Raw genomic sequence first — 24385 nt, 5'->3', positions numbered from 1 at the left:
AAAAAAAAAAAAAAGTTGCTAGTAAAAAATAGGCTAGTCTGTCATGCAGCAGAGCTGAAGAAGAAAAAAAAACGTTCATCCTCCTAGGACACTAGCATAAAAACAGAGACATGCTGATAGTAGAAGGGGCCATCTTGAGCTGGCCTACAGTATTGTTCAGTGTCCAATCATCCTGTATGCAACAGTATAACCAGAAGGTAAAAGACTCTCTGTCCCTCGTAAATGAGGTATATGCCTCCAATGATTTAAGGCATTAAAAAAAAAAAAAAAAAAAAAAAAAAAAAGGGGAGTGTATGGTGGTACTCCATCATCCTAATAACAGTAGTCGACATGAAAGCCTAGGGGGCACCCCCACTATGCCCCCAGCAGGGAAAATGGACTATCTCAGTACACAAGAATTACAAAAAACATAATAAAAATAATGATTAATAATGTTATTTATACAAAAATATCAAAAGAAAAAAAAAAAAAGACAGTTCTATATTAATATTAGGAAAAAAAAAAATAAAAAAAAATATATATATATATATATATATATATATATATATATATATATATATATATATATATATATATATATATATATATATATATATATATATATATATATATATATATATATATATATATATATATATATATTTATTTATTACACACACACACACACACACACACACACACACACACACACACACACTGCCCCCCACCTCAGGCCAAACGCGGTACTGCACACCGCTGTGGCTTGAATCCTGCTCGTTTTGCGAGACAACACTTGCAAACCGATTTTTACAAATACAGTGCTCGTATTGCGAAACGCTTGTTAACCACGTTACTCGCAATCCGAGGTTTCACTGTATATTTACATACACACACTATATTATATATATTTATATACACATACACACACACACACACACACACAAACACACGGTGACATCTTCAAAGCATATATTGTTCCAAGCTAGTAACATAATGTCCTCAGGTAGACCTAAGGGAATGCAATATAATACACTGGATCCTCTACATGTTTTGCAGCAACAACGGCTTCTTCAGGAGGATTTATATAGAGATCATCTATAACAGAACAATGGAACATCACACTAGTTCAAAACTCATATAAAAAAGGGGAATAAGGGAGGGAGAATATCATTAAATTGCTTACCCAAGAGAAACCAGCATTCGATGGCAGTGAGGATAAAAGCGGCACCTGAAGGTACTACTAGTTCTGTTATATATAATCTCTATACAATTCCTCCTGAAGACGCGGTTGTTGCCACGAAACATGTAGAGGATCCAGTGTACATCAAAGAGAAATTATATTGTATGCCCTTAGGTTTACCCGAGGCACTTTATATTACCAGTTTGGAATATATGCTTTGAAGAGGTCATATATATATATATATATATATATATATATATATATATATATATATATATATATATATATATATATATATATATATATATATATATATATATATATATATATATATATATATATATATGTGTCTCTTTTTCAATATTTTTGTATAAATAAAATTAATCATTTTTATTATGGTTTTTTTTAATTCTTGGGTACTGAGATAGTCGTTTTATCGTGCTGGGGGCACCGTGGGGGTGTCACTAAGCTTTCATGTCATCTCTCTGTCCCTCAACGAAAAATAAAACTATATATTTTAGTTCTGGCTGCAATAGATAATTTAACCACAGAAAAAAAAAAAAAAAGTTAATAGTTTTAGTGGCATAATTATAAAGCATGAAATGTGACATTCACCAAACATTAACTGTAAGTGAATCAGTCACTGAAATTTAAAACCACATTCACCAGAAAGATACAAAGGTAAGCTGAGAAGTGTAAACCATTGTAAAATAAGTATTATATACTAACCTGCAGAGCCGTAAACTATAAGCAGCTTCAGCGACATGTATTAACCACGCCACCCAGAACCTGGCAAGATAAAAATTGATAAAATAGAATGGATTTACTTATTGCAAGCAGCATGTGAATCTAACACATCTAGCATAAGCAACAGAAGGAAGGGGGAGGGGTGATACAGTTCAAGCAAAGCTGAATGACTGGCTGCCTAAAGTTCACTGGCTCTTTTTGGTGATATCAGATTAACACGTGGATACATTTGATAATACAGATGGACTCAAAGGTTTCTGGCAAAGCATTTATGATTTCTCTCAAGTTTTACACTTACCAGTTTTTTTTTGCTGACCTTTTAAAGCAGTTGTAAAGTTAAACATTTTTTATTTCCTAAAATAAAAATAAACAATGGTATACTTACTTGCTCTGTGCAATGGTACTGCGCAGAGTGGCCCTGATCCTCCTCTTCTGAGGTGCCCTGTTGGTGCTCTTAGCTCCTCTTTTTCTCTGCACATCACCATAGGGAGTAGCTTCCTATGGGGCACATGTGCTGACTCGCTCCTGAACCAGGCTGTGAGTGTCCATTGGGACACACATCACGGCTAGGCCTGCCCCCTGCTCTCTGCTAATAGGATTTGATTGACAGCAATGGCTCCCGCTGATGCCTCTCTGTCCTGTGAACTCAGGAAGAGAGTGAGGACTCCTGTTTAATGTATAAAGCAAGGGGGCGATACTGGTACTGAAAAAAAGACCGAAAAAAAACATGTCATTTTTCTCCTCCACTGATGTGCACTGATGAAGCTGCACCGATAGGTGGCAATGATAGGTGACACGGATTGTCAGCACTGGTGGACACTGTTGGGACTGCACTGATAATCAGTGCCCATGTCCCTTTCACACAAGCCCATTAATCAGCTTCTCCTCTCGGAAAGGAATGCAGATAACTGGCTTTACATCGTGATCAGCTGTCTCTGGACACAGCTGATCAAGTGGTAAAGGGCCACTGATTGTCCCGTTACCCCGATCTGTGATCAGCTGTGTCCTAAGGACACAGTGATCACAGAGCACAGCACGATCACGGGAGGACGTTCACGGACGCCCTCCTGGCAATGTAAGCCCGCGCTGTAGCCGTTTTTCGGTTATAGCGCAGGCGGGAAGAGGTTAAGGTAAAAAAAAAAAAAAAAAAAAAAATGTTTAGGCATCGGTATCCCACCTTACCCCCTCATTCCATCCAGCGCTGTGCACGTCTGCAACTTTTCTATCCCCTGACTTCCTGGTATCACTGGCTTTGCTGAGGCAATGGGAGCCATTGGTCACTGAAAGCCAGTGACAAGTCTTGCTGTCTGTGTCTATAGACACAGAGATTGAGGCTCGGAGGCAAGCCCCCACAATTGCCCCATAGAAAGTGGCTTTCTATGGGGCAATTGCCATAGAGGAAGAGCCAGGAGTGCTAGCAGAGAACCTGAGAAGAGGAGGTCTGGCACCACTCTGTGCACAGAAGCATTAAACCGGTTTGGTATTTAGGGGGGAAAAAAAAAAGCATTTACAATCATTTTAACGCAGGCAATGCATTAAAAAGGTAAACATTTCTAGCCTTTACAACCACTTTAACAAAACAGGTTCTCCAAAAATAATAAAGCGTTTCCAAAGTTTTTATGCCATTTATGACCCCCATGTAAAAAAAATGTGCACTGATAAGCTGCTTCTGCCCACCCAGTACATCAGTGTTGCTGTCTGAAAACACTGCCTGCATGGTAACAATGCTTACATGACTCCCCTGCTGTGGGTATAGCTGAGACCAGTGGATGAACGAAGCGCAGTGCAGGCACTGGGTAAAAAGAATAAATTTTTTAGCAGATTAGGATTTAAAGTAGTGGGAGGAGGGGTGGAAAAAGGCTGGCTTAAAATTTCATTTAAAGCTGCATTATAAGGTGCAGTGCTGGTGAGAATTCCTTCAATCTCCTTTTAGAAACCTCAACATGAAATAAGACAAAAAAATATGTACCCTCCCTGAGTTTAGTAGCACAACGCTGGAGGTGGTGGAAGGCCGGTGTAGACAGGCCAAAAGACTCCTATTTATCTGGCAATGCTCTAGATACTGGAAAACTGCATCTGATGAAGTCAAAATTGTGATATTCTTGAAAAGGTTCCACTGAAAACTAATCTGGCCATACACTATGAGATTTAATCTAACAGGTTCCTCCATCCTCACTACATAGTATGGATGGACAAAGCACTGTGCTGGGCTACTTTAATAGGTCAGCCAACTACAGCAGCTGTCAAAATACCCAAACAATAGAGGCAGCCATTGTATGGCCAACATATCTATCAGGCTCTTTTGATTCTAAAATCACCAGTGCTGCCAACAGAGCCTCCTACTGAGCGAGTTTTGGCTGGTTCATCAGGAAATCGGACAAAATTTGATCAGTCTATGGCCCCCTTAAAAGAGAATTATGGCAAAAAAAATAAAAGAAATATTATTATATATATATATATATATATATATATATATATATATATATATATATATATATATATATATATATATATATATATATATATATATATATATATATATATATATATATATATATATATATACACATACATACACACACACCGGCTCCAAGAGTGGGTAATCACATTACTGCTGATTGCTCAGTTCTCGGGCTCCAGTGAATAGAGAGCGGTGACTGTCACTGGATCAGTGTTTCTCAATCTTTTTTCAATCAAGGCACCCTTTAAAAATATGGACAGTCTCGAGGCACTCATTCTAAAATGTAAAAAACTATTCTAATAGTTTTACATAATGCAGCAACATCAACACACGTAGGAGACCCAACATTAGAGGCGGTTTATTCTTCCAAAGCAAATACATTTTTGCACACTGGTACAGACTAGTATTCCAATGTTTCTCTTCTCCCTCAATTTCTCGCCATCATTTAGCCAATGTGACCCCAGTGCTGAGGGACAGAGGGGCAGGAGGGTCAAACAAGGATGCTAAGGAGGAAACAGACATTCTTATCAACTGATGACGTCATTGGTTGTTAGAATGCCACTGAACAAAAAAAGGAAAAATAATTGGTGGGACTTTATATGAAGCACATAACTAAGTCAGACGAGCCAATCCATGTAAAACATATTAATTTATTGCAAAAGGTATACATACACATAAAGGATAATAAAAGATATACAATCATATAATATAATATTGAATCTCATTGAATAAATAACATTCCTAGATAATTCATGATAAAACAAATGTCTCAACATAATGTGCATAGTAATATAGTATTAGGTCTCAATATAAAAAACCCGAACAATACATAATATAAGGCGCTTGTCTCGACATCTTAATATATGATAATAGACTTATGGTATGTAAACTGCAATTGTAATAGTAGCATGTAGGTATAGTAGCAAAGAAGAATTGGTTCGTACTAATAGACTTCAATATAGTAGAAATGGGGCCTAAAAACTGTGACGTAGCATCGTAAAAAAGCTCTACGCGTTTCGTGGCTACATTGCCACTCGTCAGGAGCAGATGCATGATTTTAGAGGTATCTATAATAAAAAATGCCAAAGGAAAAATATAAGAGATAATAAAAAATAAGGCAAAAAAGAAAGAAAGAGGGGGAACAAAAATGTCCCAAACACTCTCACCTATCTTTAACATATGGGTACGACTGGTGATGATATTAATGGTAGATGGCACTGCAAGAGATGCTGTTCCCGGGAGCTGAGACGGTACCACTGGAAACACGGCTTTGAAACTAACCACCAAAATAGAAAAGATACCAGATTTCAATCGGGGTATAGATGGTTGATAGTGTGACCGGTTCACAATGTGAGTGCTTGCCAAAGCTTATCTGTAAAAATAGATTATTAGGGTAAGGTGAACTGAGACCACAGCTAATGTATTGAATAGAATGCGACCTAGTGTGTGTATGTAAGGGAAAAAGTCCATAGGTGTGGAAAAGAGAAAGAATAAATGGAGAAAAAAGAGAGATTTCAAGTGACCAAGGATATGTCGTGAGGATGAAATTGTGTATAAAGTAGAATAGTTAGTGAAAAAGAGAATACCTATTTACCTTGGAAGGTTTTGGGAAACCAACATAGAAAATCCAGAGGTGCAAAAATGTGTTACCTGATGGTGCAGACTGAAGTGTAACAGAGGGCGTGTAAGGTACTAAATATCAGCCGCAGACCAATGAGAACCGGCAACGTCACGCAGCCTGAAGAGGGAGAGGTAGCGCTGAACATGTGGGCGTGGCGTCGACTCGCAGCGAGCGCATCACCCCGCCCCCTAATAGGGGGTGGAGAGGGAGCCCCGGTGCGAGTCGCAGCTCCCGGGAACAACAATGCAAAGCCCAACCCCATCTAACAGAGCTGTTCCCAATGAGAGAAAAAGAAACGTCTTGGCATGTACAAGTCACAAATAATAAGAAAGATAGTTAATGGTTTAGTTATGTGCTTCCATCCCCGGAACTTAAGAAAAACAAGACCTAAGGCCTGAGTGGGACTTTAAATGAGGCAATCCTAACATTTACCTCCATCCCCAATGCGTTTGAACAAAAAAAGGAAAAATAATTGGTGGGACTTTATATGAAGCTTTTTCTCTCATTGGGAACAGCTCTGTTAGATGGGGTTGGGCTTTGCATTGTTGTTCCCGGGAGCTGCGACTCGCACCGGGGCTCCCTCTCCACCCCCTATTAGGGGGCGGGGTGATGCGCTCGCTGCGAGTCGACGCCACGCCCACATGTTCAGCGGGTGACGTCATTCGTGACGCTGCGCCGCTGACATGCGTCTCCATCTGCATGCTCCACGAGGGAATTTGGGCGCCAAACGCCGGGCCGGTTCATAAGCTCGGATGTTGGCGCTACCTCTCCCTCTTCACGCTGCGTGACGGGCCGGTTCATAAGCTCGGATGTTGGCGCTACCTCTCCCTCTTCACGCTGCGTGACGTTGCCGGTTCTCATTGGTCTGCGGCTGATATTTAGTACCTTACACGCCCTCTGTTACACTTCAGTCTGCACCATCAGGTAACACATTTTTGCACCTCTGGATTTTCTATGTTGGTTTCCCAAAACCTTCCAAGGTAAATAGGTATTCTCTTTTTCACTAACTATTCTACTTTATACACAATTTCATCCTCACGACATATCCTTGGTCACTTGAAATCTCTCTTTTTTCTCCATTTATTCTTTCTCTTTTCCACACCTATGGACTTTTTCCCTTACATACACACACTAGGTCGCATTCTATTCAATACATTAGCTGTGGTCTCAGTTCACCTTACCCTAATAATCTATTTTTACAGATAAGCTTTGGCAAGCACTCACATTGTGAACCGGTCACACTATCAACCATTTATACCCCGATTGAAATCTGGTATCTTTTCTATTTTGGTGGTTAGTTTCAAAGCCGTGTTTCCAGTGGTACCGTCTCAGCTCCCGGGAACAGCATCTCTTGCAGTGCCATCTACCATTAATATCATCACCAGTCGTACCCATATGTTAAAGATAGGTGAGAGTGTTTGGGACATTTTTGTTCCCCCTCTTTCTTTCTTTTTTGCCTTATTTTTTATTATTATCTCTTATATTTTTCCTTTGGCATTTTTTATTATAGATACCTCTAAAATCATGCATCTGCTCCTGACGAGTGGCAATGTAGCCACGAAACGCGTAGAGCTTTTTTACGATGCTACGTCACAGTTTTTAGGCCCCATTTCTACTATATTGAAGTCTATTAGTACGAACCAATTCTTCTTTGCTACTATACCTACATGCTACTATTACAATTGCAGTTTACATACCATAAGTCTATTATCATATATTAAGATGTCGAGACAAGCGCCTTATATTATGTATTGTTCGGGTTTTTTATATTGAGACCTAATACTATATTACTATGCACATTATGTTGAGACATTTGTTTTATCATGAATTATCTAGGAATGTTATTTATTCAATGAGATTCAATATTATATTATATGATTGTATATCTTTTATTATCCTTTATGTGTATGTATACCTTTTGCAATAAATTAATATGTTTTACATGGATTGGCTCGTCTGACTTAGTTATGTGCTTCATATAAAGTCCCACCAATTATTTTTCCTTTTTTTGTTCAAACGCATTGGGGATGGAGGTAAATGTTAGGATTGCCTCATTTAAAGTCCCACTCAGGCCTTAGGTCTTGTTTTTCTTACTTGTTAGAATGCCACTGTCTAGAAAGTCGTAATGGTGCAGAATGAAAACCTGTGGCTTTGTGTAACTAAAAGGCAGGCTTGATCCACTTGCTGGGCTTGTATACAATTTTTGATAACTTTTTAGGCATTTTGCCAAGGCACCCCTGAAGAAACCTGAAGGCACCCTGGTTGAAAAAGAATGCACTGGAGCACCGAGCTGTAGAGGGGACATAAGCGACTGGCTCAGTCTCCCAGTGACAAGCCAAGAGCCAGCTGCTGGTCAGGCACCTGGGTGGATCCCGACAGTAGTCAGGATCCCGACAGAGTTTGGACCACCTCTGGGATATAAGGCGCTGAATACGGACGACGCCATTTGTGGTGAAACGTACGTCGGGAGGTTGACGCTCTGACGTCATCGCCATCTTAGTGTGGACGGGTGCTCGCTATGCCGGCCGGCTGTTTGCTGTATTTTAATCTACTCATGTGAGTTTTCTATCTTATTTCATTAAACCATTTTGCCAGTATTACACTATGGCCAGTTTCTTTTTATCTACATGCCTGTGAGATGTCTATTTGGGGTCCTTGCCATATCCTTCGAGCCATGTTGTAAGCAGTCTAAGTACGCCAGCTGGATTTCTCATATCAGGACGGAATACAGGCTGTTTTTGCTTGCCTTGTGGTAAGCGCAATATTTGTATGGTGGTGGATCACTGAGTGTGGTGTCTCTCTCATTTTCATCGCTGAGTTTGGATGTGTTCACTCAAAGGTTTCTCTTTTGCTGTTTTTTTTTTTTATGTACTTATGTAAGTTTTCTACCTTCTTTCATTGAAATCATTTTGCCAGTATTACACTATGGCCAGTTTCTTTTTATTTACATGCCTGTGAGATGGAAGTCTGGAGTCCTTAATATATCCTTCCAGCCATGCTGCATGCAGTTTAAACACACCATCTGGATTTTCCATACCAGGACGAGATACAGGCTGTTTTTTGCTTGCCTTGTGGTAAGCGCAATATTTGTGTGGTGGCAGATCACTGTATGCAGTGTCTTTTCCATCCTTACCACTGAGTTTGGTTGTGTTTACTCAAGGGTCTCCTTTGGACTGATTTTGGATAATCACTTCACTTATGATTTCCATCCATTACATATGGACAGTAACTTTTGTTTCATAGATATATGTATGGACTTATGCATCTTTTCATTCATTTTTTAATGCTTTTCACACACATATGCATTTTCTAATGGAAGTCTATTAAGATTACTTCACGCGTTTCATCAATATTTAGCGTGGTTATTTCTTTTTTCTGTGAATACGGGTCACAGCATTGCAGAAATAAGTGCACTCCTCTGACCCACAGGAGAAGTAGGGACAGAAGAGCTTCTTCTTTAGGTTTTTAGATATGGGAGGAAACCTCTAATAACGTATATAAGATCCATTAAATCAGTCTTGTTTACAATTTCCTTTCTTCCTGAAATGCTGAAAATGAACCCATTTTGGAGTTCAGTCTTTTGTGTCCAAAGGTGAGGAGCACTTTGTACAAAACACTCATTGAACTCTTAGCTCTGCCTTCCTATCTGATTTTGCTAGAAGAGGGTAAAGAGCACTTCTATTTGTATGAATTCTCTACATTACCTTTGCCACAAAAGCTAAGCTGGCAAAGGGAGGGATCTTTTACATCTGAGCACACCAAATTATAATATGCTGTTTGTACTTTAAAATGTATGCAATTTAAAACAAGCATTTCAGTAAAAAAAATTATAACTGCTAACGCAAATAAAGCAGGCAACACCTTTCCCTTAGCAGTCGCATAGCTACCCCACCCATATCAATGGAGTTGTGACCCAGGCATATACCATCTTAATACCTCTCTCCCAACCCCATATACTGTGCAGTACTCATACAGAGATAGCAGTCATTGAATACACGGTTTGACCATACTTCACTGTATTTAAAAACCAGCTCCATATCAAGCCTCTCCAACTACCCACTCAAAGGTGTGTGGAATTTAAAGCTGAACTCTGGGCACACAAACGTTTATTTAAATGCATTTTCTTCAATGGCCACAAAGGATCTAAATCCACTATGTGTGCACCAAATACCTTTTCAAACATAAGCATAGTGCCGACAATCATTGGGCTGCACACAGTGTGCGTCTAGAGCAGCAATTGTCAACCATTTTTTAGTCACGGGTTGCAGGAAATAAATTTGTACGATTCCCCTATCGACACAGACCGAGGAATCCCTCCTGCCTAGAAATTGCCTGCTCCTAGCAGGGGGGGGGGGGGGGGGGAGCCGTCCTCGCTGGAAGAAAACTAATTCTCAGTAGCGGCTATAGCAGCCACTATCGATAATTCGCAAGAGAATCCGGCAGGCTGGTTGTACCAAGTTGATCCATCAATCAACTTGGTACATTCGGCCTGCCCATTAACAGTTCGAACTGTGTATGGCCGGCCTAAGAAGCTCTTACTAGTGAATCGTAAACAGAAAATACATTACGTGCAAATATAGTCTAATGGTAATATTTTTAATAATGAAATGAAGGGTCTGGCAACAGAGTCTCTCTAAAGTATAATAGTACGAAAAGAAAAAGTACCATTGCAAAACTTATTTAGCAAAAAATAAATCATAATGATACACACACACACACACACACACACACACACACACACACACTTTTCCTGCTGCCCATGCCAATGAACATTGCCCTGTTGCAGATAAATCTCCCAGATCAAAGTGGAACTTCACTCTCTCAATCAACATGAACTACTTTGAACCCTTATGCTGCTTGTATTAGTAAAGAGATAGGAAAATGTAATGTATTTGCTTTAATTTTTTTTTTTTTTTGGCAAATGATGTGATACATCCCAGAAGTCTTCTGGAGAAAAGAAGGGGTTTTCTCAGTTTCCCGGCTAAGCACACCCTCCTGCCTCAATGCCTGCAATCAGGGCAGATGGATTCTAGGAAGTGAATGCTACATAAATCATCTGCCCTTACTCAAGATGACTGCGGCTAGAAATGCTGGGGGGGGGGGGGGGGGTCAAAGTGGTTGCTCAACAAAATATAGCATTGTGACATGGATGTACATGAATATCAAAAATGAATTAAATTGTGTTTTTGGTTTGTGGTGCTCAGATGATTTGTAGTTCCATTTTAATTTTTAAGGCAGGGTCATAATAACGTAAACCTCTGGATAATTAAAACAACAGAGAACTATTGGCAGCACACACTGTCAGGACATGTTGCTGCAGAAAGTCTTACCTCTGAGTCACCCACAGCCTCCCAAAATTGGTATGCAAACAGAAAGTTACTCCACATTGCCATTTGCATTGGCAAGCCTCCTACTAAATACAAAACAATGGTTGGGCCTGCTGATGGGTAGCTCAGGTACCAGGTATGGTATTGTGAGAGGGGGTGATGGGCATTCCTAATACTAGGAGTGGGTGAAGCGAAGGATGCCCAAGGCATTGCTGAGGTCAGTTTCTGCCTACGCAGCATAGCTGCACGTGTCCATAGCTTTTGCTGATACCTAGCCTTTATTTCGATTTGATTCCAAGTGTGCTTTAAGTTATAGAGAGAGTCAGATGATAAGAATTTAATGCTTAGAGAGGAAGGATTAGAATCACTGTTCTAAATGACATGTACGTTTCTGTACCATGTAACAGTGTTGAAATATGATTTTACATAAAGCCTTGATCTACCGTACACTAGACTCCAAGAATCTGGCTGTAATATTTTTATCCTGTTGCTACTATACTCCAGCAAAACTCCACAAAATTTTCCCAGGAACCTCCCACTGTGCTGGAGATGCTCTATATCTGCAGGTACTCCCCTATTTTGGACCATCTTGGCAAACACTATCATTATCCAACTAACAGATACACAACCTTATGAACAACCCCATCTACTTCCTTCTGCATTTGTGCAATATGGACCTAAATGAAAATATAAAAAGTCCATACTCAATTATCTGATAAATACTGCTAGAATAAGAACTCCAAAATTCTGGAAACAATCATACATCATACACCCCCACTGTCATAGGTATGCATTAGGGTGTGCACTCCAAAACTCAAACACACACGCCTTTCTCTGCAGCCTCATCTGCTTGGGACAGTGAATGAATGGGAAGTGCTCTGTGCTAAGCGGCTTCCTGTTCATTCACAAACTGATTCATAGTAAACACAGTTTATGATGTTTCTGTTATGAATAAACACAGCAAGTGTGTTCACCGAGTTCATTTAGAAAAGGAAAGTGCTGGAAAAAAAACATTTACCAGCCCCTTTCCCCACTCTCCATCCTGAAAAATCCCTCGCAGCAGCTGGAATGATGGGGGGAGTGTAAGGAAGCCAGCAGCACTGCGGGCGGGGAGGAGCAACACGGGGGAAGCCCAGGCAGGAGAGGAAAATCAGCCTTGTATGTAGTGATTAGGGTGTGCCCAGTCACACCTATGCCCACTGTACAAGAATAGTGTAGAGAACTGAACATTAGCTGCAAGATGGGGGATTTAACCAAGTCGCTCCATGATCAGAATAACAAATTCTGGCTCACCTGGTACCCACTGTTACTATTTTGCCACTCCAGTCAATACAACCTCCCCCCTTGCAGTCTTTAGGACACAGGTCCCAGAAGACTGCTGGCCATTCACAAAGCACACGCATGCACAGTGGGTAGCCAACTGTGAAGCCGAAAGCAGAATAGCCATCTGCCCACAGTTGGGATGCCGGACCTGGGAGCTCAAAGGCTAATGAAGAACTAGCCGGGGTGGGGGCACTGGATCCCTGGACAGGTAAGTGTCCTTTTATTAAAAGTCAGCTGACTTTTTTTTGTTCTCCCCAAACGAAACAACTGCTTTCATATATTATGCACTCAGATGGCCTGGTCTCTACATCTTTTTACTGAGGTTCCATTTATGTTGACATAGGTCATTACGTCCCTCAGATATGCCTGCAACCTTGAAGAAAGAAGAAAGAAGAAAGAAGAAAGGAAGAAGAAAGGAAGAAGAAAGGAAGAAGAAAGAAGAAGAAAGAAGAAGAAAGAAGAAGAAAGAAGAAGAAAGAAGAAGAAAGAAGAAGAAAGAAGAAGAAAGAAGAAGAAAGAAGAAGAAAGAAGAAAGATCCTGCACAAAACTGTCTTCAATAAAAAAAAAAAAAAAAAAAACAAACAACAAACCACACAACACCACTCCAATTAAAAACTTTGAATAACAAAAAAAAAAAAAATAATTAATTAACAAACAGCTGGGCAGATCTTTCATTTGCTAGGAAGTCTAATGAGAGCATATGGATACAGATCTGTTCCATTTGATGCTATGTCAGTAAAAGTTTATGCAACTCTTCTGAACTGCTGGAGATCTGCAAACAGTCCTTTACACATAAAAATAAATAGTAAAAAGTACTATAAACTCTTCTAAAAATCACCAATCCTCCTGGTTGCTTCAGGCAGAAGATACCAGGAAGGAGTGCTGCAGAGACACAAGCTAGTAATGTCATTTAGCCAGATGATACCATCTTTTAACCTCAACGGGCAGAAGAAAACGTAGAGATACACTGATGCCACCAGAGAGTCGTCCAGTACATAGTCTGAGGTCTGGTGATGTGGTAAGGTTGCCTTCACACAGTTCTGACGGCATGCATGGTAATGCACACACATTGGTGTGAAGGGCCCATACAGTTTCCCTTTGCCTTTCACATCCAACTGCAGCACATGGATGTGAACCAGTCCCACAGGAAAGAATAGAATTTTTTACTTAAAATGCATTTTCATGCAGCAAAATGCATGCTCTTTGCTGCAACAAAATGGAACTTTGTGAACAGGCCCTAAGTGGCAGCATCTTATTGCCATGCCACCTGTACAGCCCATAGGACTAGATACCTATATTGGAAATAAGATTTAGTAAACTGATAAAATGAGGAACGTTTTGGAGAATTCAATAAAGTCCTAATGACAATTTTCTAGTGTTAGTTTACTTAGGATTCATGTACACAATAACTCCTAAACTTGCGTTTTGGAGGTTTTGGCGTTTTTTTTTTTTTGCCAAAGCTCCTAAACGCAACCCCATAAAAGCCTGTGTGTCAATGTACATATAGGCTTTAAAAAGAGTTAAAGAGCTGCTGCGGTTATTGGAGGCTCAACCTCCCTCTCCTGAATGTGGAAGAATAGCATTCAGGATAGGAACGTTTTGACCACTGAACGCAAAAAGCGTGATTTTGCCGTGTTTTACTTTTTCCCGTGGCCAGTGGTCAAAGTAGGCTATGTGTACATGAAGCCTTAAACTGGTTCTTCAACCTTTTTGAAGAAAATTTTAAAAAGTCAGCAGCTACAAATACTGTAAAAAGACTTCTGGTGGGTCACCGTGGTGATCCCACCAGAAGTGGGGGGCGAGTACCTGTCAAAATCAAGTACCCGCACCCCGTCTTCCCTCCCAAAAAAAAAGTGCCAAAAATAGAGGGGAGGAGGGCATAAAGTGGAACTTCCCTTTAGGGAGAGGATCTGCTTTCAGAACTACTTGCACCTAATTCAGGCAAGCATTTGCACCAGTGCTGGCAACATCCAGACACATGCAGGAAATTCAGGTAGTTCTTACTAGCTCCACTCGCTATGGTCACTTACTACAAAAAGTCAGCAGGGGAATTTATGGAGGGTGTTTTAGACACCCTTCAGGCTAGGTTTCCACTAGTGCGACTTTGCATGCGATTTGGGACTGAAAAGTCGCATGACAATTCGTACCCCATGATTTCCAATGAGTACCGTTCATATCTGTGCGACTTCAAAGTAGTCCCTGCACTACTTTGGTCCCCTCAACTAAGGTAGCTACAGATTCTTAAAGTATTACTGCTAGTTCTCAGGATAAAGAAAAATGGCAGTGATTAAGTCCAACGCTGAGCTGGTGCATGGAGCTAGGCCAGTACTCTGAGCAGGCCGTGCCGGGAAGCTGTCCTATATGTAACCGAAGGGGAACTGATGGACTAGTTCCCTTTCAGGTCCACTTTACTTTTGATTGACACTGCACAGCAGATTAGAAAGCCGTTATTTGACCAAATAGTCTATGGATCTGCCTACTTCTGTGAGCTGTCAATCAAAAGTAAAGCAGGCCTAATGGGGAACTAGTCTTTCACTTCCCATCAGGCTCTGCCCACCTATAGTCCAAAACTAGGGGTGCACTAAGGAAGTAATGTCCAGTATGTCCGCTCCAACCACCGATTCATGTACAGGTACATGGATTGGACTCAAACACCTATACTCCCCAATGGCATTCTAAGGCTATATTTCCACTATTGCGTCCCCAAAGTCGTGTGATTTTTTGCCGCGACTTGAAGCAATGCCTGTGAAATCTTGAGGTCTATGGACCTCAAGTCGCATCAAAGTGGGACCAAAAGTAGTGCAGGGACTACTTTGAAGTCGCACAGATATGAACGGTACTCATTGGAAATCACGGGGTACGACTTGTCATGCGACTTTTCAGTCCCAAATCGCATGCAAAGTCGCACTAGTGGAAACCTAGCCTAAAGGGTGTCTAAAACACCCTCCATAAATTCCCCTGCTGACTTTTTGAACATAGGAATTCCTACAGGTGAAAAAACTGCCAGGACTTCTACCTAAAGCCTAAAAATACTCTGACCTTCATGAAAAGTTACCATCCCAGTTAAATCTTGTTAGCGATACCTCTGGCGAGAAATAAATGGTATTGAATAGATGACTGTGAAAGGTTACCCGTTAAACAAGGTGCTATAGTGATTCTTCACCAGATATTGAACGAATGATCCGAGAGGTCCAAGATGCTCATATGGAACCTTTGTTGGCCAGAATACCGTCCACTGAAAAAGAAACAAAGGAATCTCTCAGATCTTATTTGTGCATGTTAAATAGGCAGGCACATTACAAGGGAGTAAGTAATGTCATTTTCAGTTAACAGAATTATTTATCGAAAAGCCTTAAAGTATTACTAAACCCAGCAGTATATAGCAGTCTTGTGACGTCTATCAGTGTCTGGTTAAAGCTTGTAGAAGTTTTCATTTGCCCTTGACTGTCCTATGAGGCTGCAGGACCCCTTACCCTCTGTCTGGACAGTGCTGATTGGCCCTGTGCTGATCACATGCACCCTCCAAAGAAAAAAAAAAATCTCTAGCAATACACACCAAACTGAGCATGTGAAGAGCGACTTCTGTCTTAGGAGGATCAGAGAAGACAGGATCAAACAGCCTTTTTACACAATGTGAAGGATTAACCCCTTAGGTTCCACAGTGAGTATAACAAGCGTGCTTTACTGCATACGCAGACTGATTTTACTGTTGTGGGTTTAGTAACACTTTAAGTGGTTGTAAACCTCAGACATGAAATATGAACAAAGCATTCCCTTTATAGTGTGTACTTGTCTCAGTTAAGAGCACTAAGGGGTTTATTTACTAAAGCTAGAGAGTGCAAAATCAGGCTCACTTCTGCAAAGAAACCAATCAGCTTCCAGGTTTTATTGCCAAAGCTTAATGGAACATGCTGAGGTTAGAAGCCGATTGGTTACTATGCAGAAGCGGGTCTGATTTTGCACACTCCAGCTTTAGTAAATAAACGTCAAAGTGTCATTTCCATCCGCTAGTCGATCAAATTGTGTGTGGAAATTGAAAAGAGCTCATAAAATTGATAGAATGACGTTTATGATTCTGTGGTTTGCAGTGTTTATTCCATTCAATCATTGTGGTCACACTGCTTGATGGAATGATCGTATCGAAACACGTGTAGTCACATTTGGGCCCCCGTTCACACCTGACCATTTGGGAATCGCAGACAGAAATGTCACAATTCTGTCCGCGATTCAAAAATCGCAATGCAGTCGTGGCAAAATGCATCACCCGTGTTTGGGTGTCAGTCACTTTTAATGGCACCTTAAAACGTGGTGAGGTTTTTACAGTGATTGTCACTCGGCAAACTGCATTGCGCAAAACTTGTCACCCAAAAAAAAGCAGGCGCTTCTTTTGGGCGACAAACTTCGCATGATGTGGTTTGCCGCGGCAAAACCACACCATGTTTGAGATGCCAATAAAAATGAATGGCACGCAAGGTGCGTTTGCCACAATCACACTGTGATTTGGAATTGCGGGCAGAATCGCAGCAATTTTGCTTGCGATCCCAAATTGCCAGATATGAACAGGGCCTTAGGGGTGGCCATATACACTACAATTCGATTGCACAATCCCTGTACCCCTCAATTAACTTCACCAAAACAAGGAAGAACCTACATAATCTGATCAACTTCTATCCAATAACACAGGCCTTTACAACATAAAGCTATTGGTAGAGCTAATGTTCCATACTCACATCAATAAGTGATCGATTTTTTTTATGACTGGAATAAATCAATCTATAGTCGAAAACCCATTTGTTCAATATGCCACACAAGGGGAAACCCGCATCCAATTTTCATAGCAAGATTGTGACTGGCTCTCTATGGAGGCGGTTCACACTTTTCCGCAGTGACTCGGGTGTGAATTGCAGGAGTCCTGTGCTTCTTTTGGACCGTTTCAGGCCTGAATCCAGCCAAAAATTCAGGCTGAAAACGTACCTGAAACTGTGAATGGAGACGCACTGGACTCCTGCTGTGACCCGGAGGTGCTGCTAAAGGCCCGTACACATGATCCGAAAATCGGGGGGGGGGGGGGGGGATGGGATACCACTTTCAAAATGATTGTACGATAATTGGATCGTTAGTACACAGCCTTCGAGAGCCAATCATGACAGTTCATTCAATATTATCTGATCGGACAAGCATGAACATTTTTCCCATACGATACCACCATTTAATCAGTACAGTTGTCGTTCGAAAATACAAATACATGACGTCACTTCCGATTTTTTATTCTATGAGAATTTTCGTAAACTCTTGGTGTTCAATATGAGACTGCATGCAACAACAAAAAAAAAAAAAAAAAACAGACAATTTTCAGATTGTGTGTATGAGGCTTCAAGCTGAGCATACACTATGCAACCTGATTGGACAATCTTCTGAAAGCTGTGTACTAACACTCCGATTATCGTACGATTGCTTGGAAAGCTGTATTTTTCTTCTGATTTTCGGATCGTGTGTATGGGCCTTTAGACTACAGTAATGATCAGTAAATCACCTGGGATGAGATGTATGCTGGAAAATAAAGAGTGTGTGTGTGTATATCTGTGTGTGTATTCGCTGCCTGTCACCTATAGACACATTACAGGAAATGCAGGCCTGCCAATGACTGTGGGGGTGACACTCTGATGAGAAAAGTGTGTGTGGGGACACCCAGCTCCCACCTTGGATAGAATGATGGTGTCTGCTGATCACCCCTATAGAGATAACTCAAGTATGTCCTGATCTGTGATGACAGCTTGGTAATCCTATAGTAGTCCTATGGTGGAATGTCATCACGTGATTCCCCCCCCAGTACACACAGCCTCCAATGTGCTGACCATAGAATGATCGCTCACCACCCCTCCCCCCTCTTACTGCGAAGAACCCCATAGACAGGGTGATGACCGCCATCCACAACAGGCTGGCTCTCTGGAAGTGGGCAGAGGCAGCACTGCCAGCCGATGCCATGATGCCAGGACCTTGCACAGTTCCGATATACCCGGGATCCTACACACAGCTTCCTATGTGACAGCCAATAAGGAAACACATCGCCGACACTGAGCCAATCGCTGTGCGGCCACGCCCCCTTGCCTGCTCCTGTATTCATGTATCTCTATTGTACGATGACCCCAGGGAGGGGGAGGACCAATTATCCTCATTATTGTGTTTAACCCTCTGGCTGCCGCAGACATTTTTATACACAATATTAGTGAATATTTTCAGTAAAAGTTCACCTTAGGGCACACCATCACAGTACATTACCCAATGTTTTGTAACATATTAAGTGCTTCTAAAGTCATTTTTGATTTACTTTAATAAATAAAAGTAAATATATGCAAGGTGTAAAGGCATTTAACAACAGACACTGTTGTTTATCACCCTTTTCAGTCCATCCACTGGCAGCTACCTGCAAAGTACTCTGATTATGTTGTTTGAACTCCTTTTTCCTGTTCACCATGTTCACTACAATTTTCATGTTGCTCTTTACTGAGTTGCAATGCTGAGAAGAGCATCTGTCAAGAGTGTAGGCAGGTGCATACTACTTTCACCACTGCAGGTGGCGCTCAATCGTAGCAGCATTGCAGAGAGAGAGGAAGTCAGGAGGAACATTCTCCTCTATGGTTTCCTGGGTCACTGGGGCAGCTAGCTGTGACCCTGCCAGCCATCTTGGGTCAGTCAGAGTCCTTTTCTTTTTGTACAAAGGTTTTTATTGGACATATAAATCAACATAATAATACATATAGACAATGAAGGACACATCATGTGTACATGTTTGCGTAGACTATAACATTTCAAAAATAATAGTCTGAGACACTAGGATTTGCACAAGATCATAAAATTACAATGGGAATCTTATAAGATCAACAAATATTAATAGTATAGCAAAACGCTAGTTTCCACTATTTTGCAGATATAGTTGCAGAACTTTATATAACATTTGTGGTAAGAAAAAAACAAAAAGATAAAAGTAAAACATAACTTATCACTATGGAAATAAAGAAAGGCAATATATATTCGTGAGTTGTTTCTCATCATGTGTCCGAGCCCAGCAGGACCTATCCTGTGGGCTAGAGAGACTTAGAAAAGAGAAAATAAGAGGAAGGTATGAGAGGGGAGAGGACCAGAAGGAGGGTGAAATAGGTGTGTAGGATAAAGAAAGGGGGGAATAAACAGAGAAAGAAGAATAAGGAGAGATAGGAGTCCACGGGGTGGGAGGGGTGGAGACATACTAGAGAGACAGTCAGAGTCTTTTTAAGACCCTGGCTCCTGGAATTGGCACACTTTTCTGTTGGTAGTATATGGACAAGTTACCCACCTGACAGGGACAGTGAATAGCGGTAGGGAAAGGTTCCGGGCGAGTAGGTAAAGAATAGGGACATCCTAGCTGGAATCCTCTCATTTGGGTACAGACCAGCCAGGCCACATTCCGCCATCCAAGACAGATGCTGTTAGCACATCTGAGACTTGCTCTGTGCTACATTGCTGTTTCTTCTGTGAGTTCCCCGGTCTTGTGCCTTCCTGCTGGGTTGTTTGTGAAAGTTGAAATCTCACTTTAATACAAGTTCCGTTTACTGCAACTGGACTCTGTGTGTTTACTGCTGCCCCACCACGCGGTACCTCCCCACCGCCCCTTCCAAAAAGGGGTATTTTTGTGTTGAGCGGGACCAGGCTTCCAACTCTCCCAAAAAGGGTTGAAGATATTTAGCCAGCATAGCTTCTCTAGATATATCAACAGCATGTCTGGTCAAATTATTTGGTATTAACCCTTTTATTTGCAGGTGTGGCTTCACACTGTCCTCTAGCACCCTGGTGTTTAGGCAGGGCTGCTATTAAATTTAGTTGCCAGGCAATAGTTGCCTTGGCCAATTGCTAGGAGATCAGTTGATTTCCCCCTAATTCTGTAATTGCTGCACTTCTCTCTTCTGTCACTAGGTGGCATTATAGCTGGTGACATTGGATAAGAGAAGGGCATAGCAAGGACAGTATATGAATGAATAGATGTCTCAGCCAATGGGCAGGGAATTTCTTTGGTCCCTTGGCCTGCTGGGAGCGCCTATTTTTTTGGGTGGAGTCAGGTTATAGGGGTTCTGTGCCCCCTGGATGGCTGTCTGGGTGGACGTGTGTTATGCTGCCCCAGGCTGCTAGGCCAGAAACCTGAGGCCTATCCCAGAGACATCTGGCTGCTAGGCTGTCTGAGGCCTATCCAGAAGCAGGAGAGCAACGTAGGTTTGGGACTGCTGGCTTGTAGTCCAACCAGAAGTAGTGGTTCTTGCAGCCGGGGAACCAGCTGTGGTCAGAGGTAGAGGGGAAGATGTCACCACTAAGGGACCATCCACCTTGTTGCCAGAGACCACTGTGAGTAAGCTGAGGACAGTGAAGAAGTGGGAAAACTTCAGCAAGTGCCAAGTCAAGGACCCAGCAGGACAGCAGAGGTGATGCTTGCGGAGCATCAGTGAGTACCAAGCCAGGGACCTAGCGTGTCCGCAGGGGTGATGCTTGAAGTGTATCTGTGAGTGCCAAGCCAGGGACCCAGCAGGGAAGCGGGGGTGATGCTTGAAAAAGATACTGAGTACTAAAGTGGAATAGCTCAAAGGATTCAGTGGCTATTGGATCCGAGGTCTAGTGAAAGACTGGGAGTTCATTGAGTAAAGATCATGAGTGACTGTGGCGTAAGGAGAACTGTTTGTGTTGCCAATAGTTGAGTACAACTACTGTTAGTAACTGCTACAAGATTGTTGCCATAGGAGACAGCGGTCCTACTTGTACAAAAACAGTATTATAGAGATAGAGGGGAGGAGTCAAACCAAAGCACCACATCCCAATAACTTAATTGAAAAAAATGAGGGGACTTGAGGCCAAAGAGAGGCCAAGGGACTTTAACGGTGCTTGATAAACAAATTAGGAATTTGTAGAGTAAAAAAAAAAAATATTTTATTCATAAATCCTTTAAAAAATAGACATGAGACAAAACATAGATAAATCTTTACAAAACAATTTTGATAAAAGTGTGATACAGAGCTTGATACCACTTTCTCAACATGTTTGGCTTTATTAAGCTTCCTCAAGAGATATAATGTGGCATCTGATCAACTATAAAATGAAAAATAAACCATAAATATTCATGTCTAAAGATATATATAACAACCAAGTTGCATTAAATTAATATTGTAATATACATCATATAAAAAAAAAGGCATTTTTTGGAGTATGAATTATTACATGGTGTAGATATGTAGATATTAGTATATATCAGTATATAATATATCGGCATAATTGGAAAAAAAAACACAAATTATCCATCTTACCTATATCCTAAAATTTGTGGATATATATTTAGAAATCGAGATGGTGCACCAATAGATTATGCCCTTCAGTCCAGACTTCCTGGTAAGGTATGCCCCTTTTGCATCTCTGAGAATGTTTTTCCTGTGCCTATTCCGGGCACCAGACTTTCCAAAATGGCCACAGATCAGTGAATGCTCCTACGTCACTGACGCCGTCGCCATTTTACATATCTACACCATGTAATAATTCATACTCCAAAAAATGCCTTTTTTTATATGATGTATATTACTATATTAATTTAATGCAACTTGGTTGTTATATATATCTTTGGACATGAATATTTATGGTTTATTTTTCATTTTATAGTTGATCAGATGCCCCATTATATTATCCTGAAGAAGCTTAAGAAAGCGAAACATGTTGAGAAAGTGGTATCAAGCTCTGTATCACACTTTTATCAAAATTGTTTTGTAAAGATTTATCTATGTTTTGTCTCATGTCTATTTTTTAAAGGATTTATGAATAAAATATATATTTTTTACTCTACAAATTCCTAATTTGTTTATCAAGCACCGTTAAAGTCCCTTGGCCTCTCTTTGGCCTCAAGTCCCCTCCTTTTTATACAAAAACGGTGTCTGGCTGGAGGCCTTCACCTGTATAGCTGTCTGCCTATAGAAGTCTCTGAGTCTGCTAATTATCATTGCATCTACCTAAGGGTATCCTGGCCCTAGCTCTCTCTCCCACAGTTCTGTTCAAGGGACAATAAATCTCTTTGCATTCAAAAAGTGTCCTGCATTACACCCACCATGCCTTTTAACCCACTCTACACAGAAGGATGTCAGCTGTCCCTGACTCTGGAGGTCACCATTAGGCCTCTGGGGACCTGGGACTTTGCTACAGTCCTATTTAGTACACTGTGCTGTACATTCCCAGTTTTACACTATCCTCTTATGCTTTTCTAAATTCTTTATTTTGAAAATATTTACAATCATACAATAAGTGTGATACAAATATAGTTGTAGGATCGAAAAAAGGAGCGAGGCATAAGAGAACAACTAATTATAACTTGGTACTTCCATCGACCCAGGTATAGAGAAAAAATGGTAAACAAAGCATGAGGTGGCATCCCTCTATATGTGATTCGTCTCTAAATCCTCCCACCCCTCTCTGATGAGGATATGATAAGAACTTGTTATGTCCACACGAATGTGCCTCAGTAGGCCACAAAAAAAAAATTGTGCATGACTCACAATTATTTGTAGGTGTTGGAATGGGTACACAGAGTAGTTTACATTTCAACTATTTCAATGATCATTTGGCATCCAGACATCCGTTCACCTGAAGATGATTTCTTTGACTTAGTTCTAAAAAGGTGTAATTCAGGCGAGTCCTTAAAATATGGAGCATGGAGCCCTCTTCCCCCTGGCACCGCCAGCACATGGAAGGACACTGCGGAAACAACAATCACAGGGACCCTATACCATCGGGAGAGAATTTTGTATCCTGTTTTCCAGAGGGCGCTTGATATAGAGACCCTATGTGTCATCTGGAGCATTCTGTCTTTCTGTTTGTGCATAAACTTGATTTTATTGTCATTTCATTTTCCCCTGTGGTAATTAATTCCTGGGTGAACTCTTCCGGTGGTTGAGACAAAAGTCTGTGTGAGGAGGAGAGACCATGTGGTAAGGGTTCAGTCTCCAAGCATAGGTGCTCGAATGCACTCAGCGGAGGCGGCAGGTAATACTTACCATGCATAGAACTGAGTGTAGCACCCTCTAGTTAGTGTGCTAGAGAGATAGCATTTTTTTTGGTAGTGTAGGTAAATTGTCAGACTTGGCTGGCAGCCAAGCGTGTGTGCTTTCTTCTGGGTCAGGGTTAAGTTACTCAGGCAGAGCTGGTGACTCACATGCAGCATCACCAAAACCTCCCACTTCTTTCCAGAATATTCTTGTATCTTCTGACAGCGAAGGAGGAGAGGAAAGGTGGAGCTGCCTTGGGAATTCTGAGGAGCAATGACCAATCCCCAACTTGGATTGGCAGAGGGCAGGCCTCCTTAAATACCCAGGGTCAGTCCAGCTGGGGAAAATTAGTTTGAGGTGGAAGCTGGAGATGGAGTGCTAGGCTGTCGTGGCCTTGGAGGGAGCTCCCCAGTCTAGGGGGGGTGACCTTGGGCAAGGGCTCGGGTGCGGAAGGAACCCTCTGAGAACACGTGGAGGTGTCCTGGACAGGAGGCACGGGAGCAAGGAAAGGACAGTGGGAGAGCACTGCTGGGCAAGTCTCCGGGAGGGACTACAAGTCGCAGCCAGGAGGGCTGGTGAGTGTCATACAGTCAGGAGGTCTGAGAGAAAGCAATCTGGGATGGGTACAGTGCCAGTGGAGTGGACTGTGATGGCATGGGCAATGGAGAGAGAGGCAGCTGCAGCCAGGAGGGCTGGCAGGGCCT

The 24385-nt window shown here is 41.5% G+C and overlaps 1 protein-coding gene across 1 annotated transcript in view; it reads right to left on the bottom strand.

Annotated features, from left to right (window-relative positions):
• Positions 1-18719, bottom strand: part of TMEM254 (transmembrane protein 254) — a 28573-nt gene extending 9854 nt beyond the window's left edge. The window contains exons 1-3 of the mRNA XM_073596837.1: positions 18532-18719; positions 15771-15874; positions 1889-1948 (exon numbers count right to left, since the gene is read on the bottom strand). Coding sequence (XP_073452938.1) covers positions 1889-1948; positions 15771-15874; positions 18532-18624 — 257 coding nt within the window. The 5' untranslated portion in view covers positions 18625-18719. The remainder of the gene's footprint in view (positions 1-1888; positions 1949-15770; positions 15875-18531) is intronic.
• Positions 18720-24385: the final 5666 nt, after the last annotated feature.

This window comes from Aquarana catesbeiana, linkage group LG08, assembly GCF_042186555.1.
Source record: "Aquarana catesbeiana isolate 2022-GZ linkage group LG08, ASM4218655v1, whole genome shotgun sequence".
Taxonomy (NCBI): Eukaryota; Metazoa; Chordata; class Amphibia; order Anura; family Ranidae; genus Aquarana; species Aquarana catesbeiana.
Note: the sequence above shows the minus strand (reverse complement) of the source record. Positions and strands in the feature narration are given on the sequence as shown.